The sequence below is a fragment of the Coloeus monedula genome (genome assembly GCF_965178545.1).
Source record: "Coloeus monedula genome assembly, chromosome: 3".
NCBI classification, from domain to species: domain Eukaryota; kingdom Metazoa; phylum Chordata; class Aves; order Passeriformes; family Corvidae; genus Coloeus; species Coloeus monedula.
The window spans coordinates 35450598-35465599 of NC_138783.1; the positions used below are offsets into that span (position 1 = coordinate 35450598).

General features: G+C 42.9%; 1 protein-coding gene across 3 annotated transcripts in view; it reads right to left on the minus strand.

The window, feature by feature from the left end:
• The window catches only part of ME3 (malic enzyme 3), a 119747-nt gene that overhangs the window by 49573 nt on the left and 55172 nt on the right, over positions 1-15002 (minus strand). For all 3 annotated transcript variants that reach the window (XM_082279417.1, XM_082279416.1, XM_082279418.1), the window contains exons 2-3: positions 4834-4967; positions 3401-3550 (exon numbers count right to left, since the gene is read on the minus strand). In XM_082279417.1, coding sequence (XP_082135543.1) covers positions 3401-3550; positions 4834-4967 — 284 coding nt within the window. The remainder of the gene's footprint in view (positions 1-3400; positions 3551-4833; positions 4968-15002) is intronic.

Sequence of the window (15002 nt, forward strand, 5' to 3'; positions counted from 1 at the left end):
GGAGAATTCCATCCACTGGCCCTGTCAAAGTGCAGGTTAGAGGTTCACCCATTAAGGGTTTGTATATAAAGACTAAGAAAGGGAAAAGAGGCATTGAGTCCTGCAATTACAACAACAGTATCTGACGAACAAAATCTGCAGCCATGCAAACACAGATAAATGTGTTCTGATAAATGATTCTGAGAGAAGCCCTCCTGGACATCTTAGGACTGTTTTCAGATGTTGTTGTACAAGATCTGCTTTTTAAGCAAGTTACTTGCACTTTAATCCTTCCAGGCTCAACCTTCAAGTATAAAGCCAAGCACTATTGCAGCTGAGAAAGATTCCAAAATGGGAGAGAAGCTAATTGTGTCCAAAGGTTGCTGCTGCTGTGGCCACAGACAGACTGCACAATAAGCTGTGCTATATGGGCACATCCATCCATGCTGGAGCACCACGTGGAGTTTTAAAATGGAGCTATCTCATTTCTCTTGCCGGGTTAACAGCACTAAATGTGACAGTTCGGATAAAAAGGTAATTGCTACAGCAAACATTCAAATGAGCTATCTGTTGCCCAAAGAGCCAGGCTGGGAGGTGTGGCACTCCAGAGGAGAAGTTTAGAAACACTGATTCTCTGGAGAGAATGACCCTAACCCAACAGAACAGAGCTCACAGCAGGACACAGAGTGAGGAGAAATGCTAAGCACAGTTCTAGAGTGGCACGTATGTGGTGTGGTAGTTGTCTCAAAGAAAAGATTCACAGGCAGAAGACAAAATGAATTACAGTGACCAGAGCCCTCAGGTAATGCCAATAAAGGTGAGGGCCCGCTGAGATGTGTAAGCAGAACTAAACTGACTGCTCTGACCTCTTCCACACTGCCAGTCCTCTGGGGCAAAGCAGTGCTTGCCCTCCTGTGGTGCATTTCAGGAGAAGTGCAGCCAAAAAGGACACTCCAGAGTGAGAACACCAGGGCAGAGCAGCACAAACTACAGGTAAGAAAACCACCAGACTGAACAGTCTTCTACTGAGAAAAGGCTGCTGTAGAGAGGGTGATGTTGGCAAAGAACATTTAGGTTATATACTAGAGGAAAAGTGCTTTCTATTATATGAAAGTTAATGGAATGGGCTACATAGGGTAGCTTCATTGCGGATTTAAAATAAAGTATGATTAGTTAGTGAACAGGGTTAAATGTTAAAGCTTCCTGTGATGGCAGAGCAAAATTGAAGGGCTTGGACATCCTCTCCCATTCCAGGTGCTTGCTTTTCCTAAAACACCAGTAAAATATATTTATATGAGTGCCATTTTGTTTTAAAAACCTTCCAATACAAATAAAATTAGGTTAGAAGAATCAGCTCTTCAGACTGCCAGTGCAGCTTCAGGTAATGGGATGGGAAGAGCTAAAAATTCAGATTTAGATCTTTATTAACGAGATCCCTAAATCTGCTGGTCCCAATGATTTTAGCAGAAGTACTAGCATCCTACCTTGAATTATTTGTCTTGCAGGTCAACTCCTAATGTATGTAATATGCTCCAGGACAGAAAATATATAACCCAAGAAAGTAAGAGTCAAATTGAAAAAAAAAGCACGTGTGAACACTTTCTATTTTAGTCTCATCACTTTACATGATGTAAGAACTCTTTTCTTTTTGCAACAAAAACATTCTTCTGCTAAAACAACCTTGATTACAACCAAACCTGCAGCTAGGCTGAAATTCATTCTGTATCTTTAGGGAAACAAACTCCCCACCACAGGAAATCCAGTGTACCAAGGACGTGGTCATTTGCTCTTTCCTGAAGAAGCCACCATGGGCTGGAATCCAGAAAAGACCCAGCCCAAATTTAGCAGCAAAACTGTCAGACTATGAGACATTCCTATCACATTGGTAAAATAATGTGGATTTAAAACATGAGAAAGACATGAGTTACAGGAAGGGGAGTTCTCCAACAGCAACAACTGCAGAAAGAGTTCAGTATGTGGAAAGACATCCCTGCTTTCCTGAAGATAATAATGGATGAAAATAGAAGAAGCAAAGCTGCCAAATATTGTTTTAACTTATCACAAGGTAAAAGCAGCCAGGAGGCAAAGACACAGTGGCTGTACAGCAGGAATTGCTGTATGAATATTGATTAGCTGAGAACCAGCAGTGCGCCCTTCCCTGACTGACAGTGCTCACAGCTCAACACCTGGAGACAGAATCTGGACTCTCTTATCTCTGCTCCCTTTTATTCCTGCCCACAAGAAGTAAGTGTCTTCCCCCTGTACAGAGTGCAGATCCTTCTCTGGTTTCCTCATACGCACTGAGGAGAAGGAGGGGATACGATCAAGGCTTGACTAGATGAATGACTTCACCCCAGCCCAGTAGATCCACAAGTTGCACATCAGGACACAGAACACAATTACCTAGCATAGACACAGGCCAAAAAGCAATCTTGAGGAGCAGCTCATGTGAAGGAATACAGTGGCTTTATTAGGAATTTTCATGACAAGCAGGAAGCAGGCAGGTTTACCAAGATAACCTCATACATAAAATGTTATTAATTATCTGTCTACACAGTCCTTATGTCTTTGAGGTGTGCTTCAGGGACCCCGTGTGACCTAGACTCAGATAGTACAATTTGCCTCAGTTGCCCCCACCTGTAACGCTACTCTCAGCTGAAACTGCAGTCAAATCTCATGCTTGTGAAATGCTTTGAAAATGGTATTATTCCATTCCTTTACTTTGCATATTTCTATAGCAAAAGCTAAAATGTTCATCTGACTACTGGTTCATTTCAAGGACAAAAAAATTTAAAAGCTTGCAAAGAAAACTGAACTGTACCATTGAATTTTCAGGCTAGGACTAAAATGTATTTCAGAAAGCTAACAAGGGATTTATCTAAGCATTAATCATTAAAAAGAATTATGCAGAATGGGGTCTTCCAACATGGTACAGAGTGTTTAATGTTGCATGAATTTACACAGTGACTGTTCTGAGCAGAGAGGAAGGCACTGATGCAGAGCATCATCTATGAAAATGATTCTAGTGGGGTAGTTTGTGGAAGTGCATACAAAAGTTCAAAATCAGCACAGTGTATCTAAAACCCAACAATTACTCAAACAGCATTGCAGAGGGCACTCAGTGCTCCTGAGACAGCAGATGGGGAGGGGTGCAGCCCTAAGTTCAGCGAGCTGTTTGGGGACTGTACAGCACTGTTTGAGAACAAAACCACTCTGTTCACTGTTTATAGGAAGAAGTCAGAGCTATTCTCAACTCCCCAACTCATCATCAAATGTACACACACGAAGCTGCTTGCTGGTCCACTTTTTGATGAGGGATTGAGTTTTAGATGATTTGGGCCACCCACATAAAGATGGTGTCGATACAAAAGAAACATTCATATGAAATTTAAAAAAAGGCAAACACAGTCTCTTCACTCACCGTGGTCTCCTGAAAGCCAAACCATACTGCTGACAAGCCAGGCCAACTGTTGGGGTGTAAACTATGGGCATGAATCTCTCAATATCAGAGGTCAGCACTCGGTAAAAAAGCTTCTCATTCCTGTCTTGCAATGTCATAAGAACAATATACCTTTAAAGTAAAACAAAATAGTTATATATCAGTATTCATGGTTGTTCACAGTTTCACAAAGAGCAGTTGTTGGCTCACTCAGTATGCACTCAGCTCTCCTGAGCCCTGACACTCCCTTGTGCTGCATCATGAGCAGATACTTGGAGCAAATTTTCCCAGAGGGCCTGGCCAGCTCCACCATCCTCAATCACACCCATGCACAACCTTAGAATATTGAAATTTGCATCAAAAGGCGTCTTACACAGCTATCAGTATATAATTTTCAAGATTAACATAGGTATTTGTGACACAGAAAAACCAATGCAATTGGTCTACAGGGTAAGAGTCCTGCTGCCTCAGTCCTCAGATCAATGGCAGCTGAGAGAGATGGAGATGCAAACCCTACTGTCCATCATCAAACAGCATCTTCCATCAATAACCCTAAAGAACAATACTGGATGCAGTGAAAACTCAGAAACAGAAAGATTAGTCAATACACATTATTGCTTCTGGGTTTTTTTTATTTTTTCCTACACACTGACAGTTTTTTTCTGTTCTTCCATCCAGTGTTTTAGTGAATATATTGATTACCATACAGACGAGTACATGCAGTACATGTGTTCACTCTACCTTCAGTGCTCTGCTTTTTTCTTGTACCCAAAGTATACCAGAACTCTCTAGTTACATAGTGGTAGAAAAAAGTAACATCAGTGGACCTGTTGGAGCAGGTCCAGAGGAGGGTCATGAAGATGATCAGAGGGCTGGAGCACCTCTACTGTGAAGACAGGCTGAGAGAGCTGGGGTTGTTCTGGGGACATTTTCTAGCAACTTCTAGTACTGAAAGAGGGACTAAATAAAAGCTGGAGAAGGATTTTTTACAAGGGCATGTATTGATAGGACAAGGGGGAATGGCTTCAAACTGAAAGAGGGTAGATTTAGATTAGATACTAGGAAGAAATTTTTGAGTGTGAGCATGGTGAGGCACTGGCACAGATTGCCCAGAGAAGCTGTGGATGGCCCATCCCTGGAAGTGTTCAAGGCCACACTGGATGGGGCTTTGAGCAACCTGGTGAAGTGGAAGGTGTCCCTGCCCTTGGCAGGGGGTTTGGAACTAGATGATCTTTACAGTCCCTTTAAACCTGAACTACTCTATGATTCTGCTGCTGGAGAGTATGTACAGCTGGAAAAAAGTGACTCAGAGGGAAATCTGTAAATTGAAGCAGAATCCACAATTTTTCCTTGAGGCTTTAAAGAACTGAAAAGTAAAGGGGAAAGGGAGAAGAAATAAGATGTTTTTGACATACTTGTCTAGATCGTTAGATTTGTTTTCAAAGTTTTTCATCACACGAAGGACTTGAATGTCTTGGCTCAGGAAGCAAGGAGGAAGGAGGCCATGAATTCCCAGCTGTAGCCTTTCTTCAAGTGTAAAAGCCATTCCCTGTGAAGAAAAAAGGAAGGCACATTCAAACGGCATGATATGCACTATCAGCTAGGATATCCAAGAAGAAAGCAAGCAACAGAATACAGCCCCTGTGGGCCTGGAGGCAGTTCTGCCCTGCAGAGAGTGTGAGGTCCAGACCACCCAGACCTGCAGCTTCTGGATTAGCTGTCCAACACCAGTAGTGCTTTAATGACTCACACTCTTGCCATATGAATTTGGTTTATTTCTATAGTGTTTTTAACTTTACAGTATACATATTGTTAGCGTTTCTTTCATTTCATACTCTTTTATTACTTCATTAGCTCATGCCTACTAGTTTCCATGGCCTTCCTGGAAGCCCAGCATACTCCTTTACAAATCACATAACATGTTTAGAATCATAGAATCATTTAGGCTGAAAAAGACTGCAAAGATCATCAAGTCCAACCATTAACCCAGCACTGCCAAGTCCACCACTAAATGGTGTCCGTAAGCACCACATCTACATGGCTTTTAAATACCTTCAGGTATGGTAATTCCACCACTTCCCTGCGCAGCTTTCCAATGCTTGATGACACTTCACATGAAGAAATTTTTCCTAATATCCAATACAAACCCTTCTTGGTGCAACTTGGGACTGTTCCCTCTCATCCTATCTATCACTTGTTATTTGGGAGAGGAGACTGACCCCCACCTGGCTACAATCGCCTTTCGGGTGGTTGTAGAGAGCAACAAGGTCCCTGAGCCTCCTTTTCTCTAGGATAAACACCCCCAGTTTCCTCCACTGTCCCTCACAGGACTTGTGCTCCAGACCCTTCCCCAGCGCTGTTGCCCTTCTCTGGTCATGCTCCAGCCTCTCAATGGCCTTCTTGTGAGTGGCCCAAAACTGAATACAGGATTTGAGGTGTGGCCTCACCAGTGCCCAGTACAGGGGGACAGTCACTGCCCTGGTCCTGCTGGCCACACTATTGCTGATACAGGCCAGGGTGCCATTGGCCTTGCAGGACTCAGCACTGCACTATGTTGAACCTCATACTATTTTCCGTGGCCCATCAGTCCAGCCAGTGCAGATCTCTCTGCAGAGCCTTCCTGCCCTGCAGCAGCTCAACACTCCCACCCAACCTGGTGTCACCTGCAAACTTAATGAAGTGCCCTTCACTCCCTTATCTAGATCATTGATAAAGATACTGAACAGGACTAGCCCCACTACTGAGTCCCGGGGAACACCACTGGTGACCAGCCAGCAGCTGGATCTAACTCCATTCACCACCACTCTGGGCTCAATCATCCAGCCAGCTTTTTACCCAGCAAGCAGTGCATCTGTCCAAGCCATGAGCAGCCAGTTTCTCCAGGAGAACACTGTGGGAAACAGTGTCAGAAGTTTTACTAAAGTCCAGGTAGACAACATTCACAGCTTTTCATTCATCCACTAACTGGGTCACTCGGTCATAGAAGGAGATCAGGTTGGTCAAGCAGGGCCTGCTTTTCACAAACACATGCCTGCCTGGACCTGATTCCCTGGTTGTCCTGCACATGCCACATGATGGCTCTCAAGAAAACCTAGTCCATGTCCTTCCCCAGCACCAAGGTCATGCTGACAGGTCTGTAGTTCTCTGGATCCTCCTCACAGCCCTCCTTGTAGATGGGCTTCACATTTGCTCACATCTAGATAGCAAAGATTTTGGATACTGCATAGTGTACCCAACTCATCCACTTCAGTTACCTACCAGTTTACCACCAGACATAGTTTATTAGTGGCATATTAGCAGTGCAGAAGACAAACAGGCCATGCAGGATGCTTTCTCAGTGTGAACCTTTTAAGTACAAGTAGCACATAGAGTGCCACAAGCCTTATTAAGTAACTGACACTGTCCCACAGCTGGAGCTCAAGTGCTAGACTTTGTAGGATGACCCTGCTCTTACAGGACAAGGTCACGCTTCCTAGGCAAAAGCCTGAGCATGTCCTGCTCCTGTGCACACAGGGGCTGATGCTCCAGACCACCAGCAGGGCCCTGTGCTGGACTCAGCCCGATGAACAGCAATGGTAAATGCATCCTGCAGTCTGTGAAGAAGATTGTAACAGTCTTTAATTAATGGTATTTCTGCTATGCTGATAGGAGATTAGACAGCAGGATGGCAGAAAACATTTTCAAGAGTGCCTAAGGAGCTTAAATCCTAATGAAAACTTCACCCGTAACTAACCAACTGGTTCATATCTTCAGGAACAGCTGGCAGTGAAATATTCAAAATCTGTAATTATTGAACTACAGCTACTCAAGCACACAGACACATGCTTGACAAAATATTAATGAGCAGCTTTACGGCTGCATAGCTGTTAAACTGCTGTTTTCCACCATGGATTTAGCATTTCTCTATGACAAATAACTGTTATTATCATTGCAAAAGAAAAACTGAGGACATATCTTGATGAACTTGGTTTTGGCAGCCTTCTCTCCCCTCCTGTTGCTTGTTCCCATCCCTGTGCCATCCCAGTGGTTGTGCCAGTATGAGCATGTGTGCAGTCACATGGTTAATCAGCAAGAGGAAGTACCTGGCTTAAAAATAACCGGGTCACTTGATCTCATAGCAGCAAACTATCAGCAATGCCAAGGAACCTGTGCCTGGACAGAAGGAAGGACTGAAACTACTTTTCCTATTAGCCAGATCCATGCTTTGTACATACATACTGTGACACTCCTTTCATTAGTAAAACGTGCACTAATGCAAACTAAAAGAAAAAAAGTCTTCATATATTTTAGAAAATATTTAGCCTCCAGGATAGCTGAAAACAATCTTTATCTCACAAGCATTTTCATAGGGGGTTTTTCTGCTCTGTATCAGGATAGAGTCAAGTATTTTCAAAAATCCTTGCTGTAAGAGCATAGCAGAGAGGAACTGCTCCTCTTCCAGCCAGCAGATGAGGAGTCAGCAGTTGCCTGGGAGGCAGCAGGCCAGGATTTTGCTGCCAAGCCCAGAAACAGCATTGAGGTCTCCATGGTCATTGTGAATGTTGTACCCAGGACATGGTTGTTTCTGCTGAAATGCCTGACATTTCTGACCCAAATTTCCTTCCTGGACAGGAGAAACCTTCCCCCAAATGAGTTTCATAGCAGAACTGGTACATTCCCACAAGATAAAGTTTGAGTTTTTCCAAGTCATCATTTCTGAATTGAAAAAAAAGGCAATACATTCTCATCAGAAAACTTGTAATCATCTGCATTCTCCAGGCTGAAGACTTCTGAAATACTAGACCAAGATCAACACTGGACATCAGCTCTGCGTCAGTATTTGGCTTTACATTGTCAATATTATATCACAGCAGGATAAATATAGCTACTGTGAATGTCAAAGTTAATCTACAATGAACGGGTAAAAAAGAATACAATTTCAAACCATTTACTTTCTGTGACCTTTGAATGTGGAGGACAGATAATGGGAGACAGAAATATTTGGCAGTAAATACTTTACTTGCTTGTCTAGAGAAAGTCACATCACAGGTTGGATGATCAGGGTGTCAGACCTGACCCCTGCTCATACCCTAGAACAGAAGCAAAGCTAGCAAACACAGTAAACCAGCAGTGGTTATTCTTCTGAAAGGGGTAGAAGAGGCAGAAACACAGCATCCTAGGCATTTCTGTATCCAACCACTGATACTCTTCTTGTGCTAATTTTCAATAGGAAATAAAGTCCATTCAGTGATTTTCGACACAATAAAATAGTGAGAAGTTTTAATATTTCATCAAATGGTCACATGTCCAATACAAGAAAAACTTTCTATACTTCACCTAATTTCTATTCAAATTGATACCATGATGCCTTACAGAAATGACAGCCTGAGTGGCCACTATTGTAACCCATTCTTGTTTTCTGGTGAGTTGGGCTCTGCCTGAATGACATCTCCAACCATCCCACAAGACCAGGAGCAGCTCAAACTGTTTAAACACAACCACAGTTGTGCTGTTAACAGTCCAAGGCTAAGCATGGCAATAGTGACACACAACATCTCTAATTCATTGCAGTTCTGCATTTATTGCAGTTCTGCATTTATTGCAGTTCTGCATTTATCTGAATAAGCATCTTTGTACTGGAGCAATCGCAAACACGTGTGATGAGGAACTTGCTGCCTTCACAACCAGTTAAATCTCCAAAACACTTTTCAGTACAGAGCTGGTCCATCATCCAATGCCTCTGTGGCAGGGTTGGGAGCAGAACAGAAATTGCCAGCTCTAACATTAAGGCTGCTTTCTGAAGTTTCTGTGAAGGCCTAGGAGTAGGACCCCATGGTGAGGTGGTTATATTCACTGAAACAGCACAGCGTGAAATGAATCTGGAAGCACATTCTGCCTCAGATCAAAAGCTCAAATTCACTGAGGTATTGCTGTGTTTAAGATTAAAGCTTTTAGACTTGGATTTTTTTTTAAAGACTGCCTGAAAGCCATATTGTACCTCTCTTTTTCTGGTCTTGAAAGGTCTAATGATTAGATGATGAGCCACAACCTTGCAGAGCTAAAGCCAGGTGCACCAATTCAATTTTAAATGTATTGGAAATGAGTTGGCATGGAGAGGGCAGATGCTATGTCACTAACCAAAAACAAAGGCAAAAATATCAGCTGCCCACAAGGCTTCACACTACATAGGGGCTAAGTGAGGAGTTTTGTTCGGAGAAAGGCTTACTGCAAAGAACCTCAAATGCTTCTGTTTTCTTACTGCTGACAGCACCACATCTGTTATGTGGCAGGTACCTCTGCAGTTCAACCCCATAAAAACCACGTATTTCAGAAACTGAAGGGTGAATCCAATTCACAGGTAATGATTAGTTTTATCACTGCCTGCACATTCTAGCAGTGAGAAGGGGGTGTTTCACTCAGGGCTGGATACAAGCAGGAGGAATGCTAGCAAGGCTTGTGTTTATAATTTACTCATTATAGATCAGTCTTCTGTAGGTGGGAACAAGGACATAAATAATAGTTCCTGGTATCAGGAAACTGTTTTTAATGTAATGGGTGCCTAATCAAGGGCTGAATTATGCTTTACCTAGTGTAGAACATCCAGAGTCCAGTGTAGCTCAGATAATGTCCAGCTCCTGAGCACCTTTTTGGAGCAAAGCCTTGGCTTACTGCATCTATCCATATCCATGTGCTCTAGAGAGCAATGAGCAGCCACAGCACAGGGAGGGCTGTGGGACTTCTTGGATGGCCAGACCAAGGGGTTTATGCAGTTTGTAGTCCCAGGCCATTGCCCTCTGTGATGCTGGGACTCCAGCTGCAGTTCTCAGGAAACTTTTGGGACCACATCCCTCATCCATGCAAGTGAAAGCTGCTCTGGCAGTCTCTGAGCTGAGTAAACAAGTGAACATCTCCAACCCTTTGGCAACAGTCCCTGGAACTGGGAACATTCTAGTCTGACTAGAGCAGAGTGCTGGAAGGGCACATGGGGGAAATACAGACACACAGGGATCACCAATGCAGGCTGCAAGAGCATGTGTAGTTAATCTACTTCTCCTTTATAATTAGTATGTTAACAGCCAGGCTAGGGAAGACCTAGTAGTTAGGGAACTTAACAAGCTTATTCTATACAGATTTTTCCTGTAATGTGTTTTCCATAGATATTTGCACCTGTCCAGTTTTACAGTTGGGATGTACTTGGACTATCTGTAAGCAAAAGTTCCTCCCATGAGGGATCAGCACCAGAAGCTAAACTAATCCCCACTGAGACTGCACGCGGGCTGGGGAGCAGAGAGCAACAGCAGAAAACATCCATTTTCTACATTGAGAAAGATTTTTCTACAGAGATCAAATCCTACTGTGACCTCCTTGACTCCAACTGACTTGATAAGGCTCTTCACAGTGCTCCCTCTCAGCTTCTCAAGCTTCTCTTCCTGATGTGGATGGACTGGGAGGCACTGCATTCCACCCTGGAAAAGCTGTATCAAAAATATTATTTGCATAAAAAGAGTGAAGGAGGGACAATCCTTTATTTTCTCATTTTAAAAGTCTTGTAGCTTCATACTACCTTTAATTTGGATGTGTTTGTGCTCTTAAGCTTGGGAAAAACCTAAACCTAGGATGCTTTGGGGTTTGGGGAAGATATCTCTGAAACCTGGAAATAAGAAGCCCCTCTGTGCCTTCTCAGTAGTTATTGCTGGACAAACCTTTTGTTGACTGTGATTTACAAACTTTTCTTACAGTGTCTATTCCTCTTTCTGAGTTCACAGTCAGTAGCTGAAAAATCCCTCACTCTCAGCCATCCCCTTTGTTACAAAATGATATAATAGTGGATTTCTAATCCTTTCATATTGTTCTTCTTTCCTCTCCCACAGAGACTGGAAACACTATTAAAAACTCCAAGACAATGATAATTAAGCAACTCAACTTTGTGTTTGTTTTAGATCCTGGGGAGACATCTTTAATGAGGTCCTCTAATTCAATTACAACATAAGTTGTCCCTACTATTAATGAGGTTTTACAAGAAACTCTTTTGTTTTGTGCAAGTAATTTTTTTTCACTGGATTACATTTCTATTATTCTTCTCAGTGACTTTGGTTTACACCAACGTAAGACTGATCAGAACTGGAACATGACAAAGTCCCTGTGTCAGAGGGACCTGATCCTGCACAGTTTATCTCACAGAAGTAAATGCTTTCCTGGTGAGGACATTCCTGATGCAAGATGTGACAGGGTCCCAGGCAAAAAGCAGCAAAACTGTGCTGTTCCCACATGTTGCAGGAGGTTTTCTTCAATAAATAAAATAAATAAATAAGACAAATGTCTTCGGGGATTTATTCATTAATCCATAGGAAGAACTGCAGTGCTAAACTCCTCAAGCCCTGAACTGTGATGTCAGACTGCAGGGGTGCAGCTCTATACCAAAGTTAATAGAGAACTCATTATGATATCCTGCAGTTTGTCAGCTTCCAGGGAAGCATTTTGTCCTACATATTAAAAAAAAAAAAAAAAAAAAAAAGAAGAATCTATATGCTAGACACCTAACGTGTTTTGTCTGCAAACAAGATTCTGTTCCATTGAGAAAAACAGATTTTTAAAAGATGAGTGAGACAAACTTCCCCAAAGAACAGCTTGTTTGGCACACTTGCTTCTTCCCAGAAAAGCAATGTTAAGATCCTCACAAAGTTCTAGCCAAGCCAATGGAAATATTTCTTTGGCTCTATGGAGAGATAGATAAGTCTGACATTCCTTTTGATTTTGACTAGATTCACAAATGTGTTTACATGCATGATGTGTCTAAATACAAGTTTCAGTGTCTTTTGGTAAAGGAGAAGAGTAAAATCACTTCATGGAGAACAAGACTGCCATATACAGAAAAATTAGGTGGCAGGGAGAAGAAAAACCCCAGAGAAACCCCGAGAAATTATTAGGAGCAATAGAGCAGCGCAGAATCCCAAATGGTGGGGGACACATGGTGCATGCAAACAACAGAGTAGAAGACCATCCCTGACTGGATCAGCCTAAATCATGAAGCACTTGCTGGTTTCCTTCTCACATGTAGCAAAATATCATGGAGAAGGGTGGCCTTATGGAGTAAGCAGTAATGAGAACATCAGGTTTTGGGCTACTGCCAAGCTGTTGGGCAGAATCCTGAAGCAAAACTCAAATTCTCAGCCCCCTCTCAAAAGTATCCCATGTAATCCTGGCACACAGATTCTGGTGGATTGCCCCTCCTAACTCCAAAGCAAACGAAGACTCCCTGGTGTCTCCTTCACTTTATTCCCAGTCTCCCTAAGTAATTCCATATCAGTTTTACACCTACAGCTGTGACACCTTGTCGTGCCAATTAGTGAGTGAAATGAGCTAGTCCAGGATAGAAATGGGGAGCTCATAGTCCCCATGCCTATGTCTCAGCTAAGGGGGAAGCTATTATTTCTTCTCATGAGGAAAGAGGGCAGGGTAAAATCAGTTTCGGCAGGCAGTTGGCCAAACACTAACCCCAATATTTCAGTTACTGTGATGTTGGAGACACACTTTTCTCCCAAATATAAGGTTGCCGCTAGACAGGAAGAATTCAGCATAAATGACAATGTTTGCATTCCTAAGCCTATGAAAACCAGCCGTCATCATCAATTTGAAAGAGCAAGTATGTCTGAGAAGAAAGATCAAGGCAATTCTAAGGTTTAAATGTGATCCAAAACATTAAGAAAATACAGTTTTAAAAGCCAGTTTTACAATGTCTGGAAACTTCTCTCACTGCACATGCAGCTGATCATGTGAATTGTGGTTGCATACAATTTGTGTCTGATGCTATTGAGAGCCCTAGCTTTCTTTTGAGGTCCCAGTAAAATGAGACTTGTGCACTTACTGCTTGCACACAAACTGCGCCATGCTGTAGGTCTGGAGGGTGGGAGCCTCTCTGCAATTTGTATCTCTTTTGCTGTTGGCACCCCAGCAAATGAGGCTGCTCCAAGTGTAGGCTGGAGCTGGATTACAGTTCTTGGATGATTGCTGATGCTGTATTTGGTTAAACACCACTGAAAAGCACTGCCTCAGCCATACAATCAGCTGTTTTACAAGAAAATCGTTTGGATGGAAGCTGAATCTGAATGAAATCAATAGTAGTTTTTTTACTAACTTTACCAGAGATGCTTTCTCCACTGTACCAGTCCTATGTTCTTGTCACTGTCCTCCTTCACATGCTGCTCCTACCAAAGCTCTGTAGAAAGGAACCATAGCAGCAGCTTCTTGAGCACTACCACATGTTCTTCGCACATCCTTGTCTAATGCAGGAGAAGCAGGCTTGGCTCCCGAACCACAATTTTGATAGCTGTTCAAGGAGATCTAACATATGTCGGCTTTAGAGCATTTGAGATGTTTACAAAACATTCAGATACCCTTTCAGATAAATGTTTTCTTTTAAAAATTAGGAACACAAGAAATAGACAAGGCTCCAACTAAGAAATTTGCTACCTTAGTAAAACAAACACACTAAAAAAACACCCTGAGTTCTCATTTAATGATACAACCACCACTTGAAGGAAACTAAATATGCAGGTAAACACAGACCACCCTGCAGGAAATCTGTGTGAGCCTCCATTTCCTATTTGAGCAATTTGTTCAACTTTTGTTTTTCCCTCGCTGCTTTTGCAGCCCTGCATGGCGAGATCAGTGATGGAACTTCAACTCAGGCAGCTTATGCTGGGGCTCAACAGAGAAACTGTCCCCCAGAGCAGTGCCCATTGGCACTGGAACACACCAGAGGCCTATAGCAATCTCAAGAGTGTCCAGCTTCCCTCTGGAAATCTTTGTGCAGTCCTCATTTGTGGCAGCTCACCTTAGAGTTCAGCTGTGCTCTGTGCCATGGTGATATTTTTCTTCCCACTTCTCAGCCTTCCACAGACTCAACCCTCCAGTGGTTTTTTCTCTCAAGGCATTAAGTAAGTTGCTTCCCTCTCTTTACTCCAGCATTTCTGTGGCTGCATTTCCCAAAACCCCTTTTTAAGACTGACAGGTAGCTATAGCTGTATATATGCACACACACAAATGTGTGTGTGTGTGTGTGTGTGTACACATATATACAAACACTTAGCCCCAGCGCATGTTCTTTTCCAATCCAGCCTCCAGCCAGTCCCAAAATTATCTCCATGCTGACCACAGGGGCTTGTTGCTTTGCCAAGCACATGTTTTTCCTAAGCACACATCTGCCATCTAACTGTCCAAAATACTTTTGGCACCACCAGGAGAGTAGCTGGCCCACCATGACTACCCTCTTACCCATCCCCTTGTCCTCCTTGTCTGAATCCTTTACTTCAAAATTTTTATTCCTTTTAATGCATAAGGGAAAATGAAGATGCATGAAGTGCTCACATACATGCAGTCTGACCCTCTGTCTCCAGCTCTCATCACCTTTGTGTGCACTCTCCCTGCTATCTTTGTTTACTGCCAACTCTATGTGAGCGCTTGCTAAATTCTATGCAGCTGAACGCTCAGCACTCAGCTCACTTGGCCCTGACACCGAAGCATCTGGGCTGCAATTTCTACAGTAACACAATACAAAACGATACATCCCTTCTATCAAACTTCCCCTTCAGGACCTCTAAATATT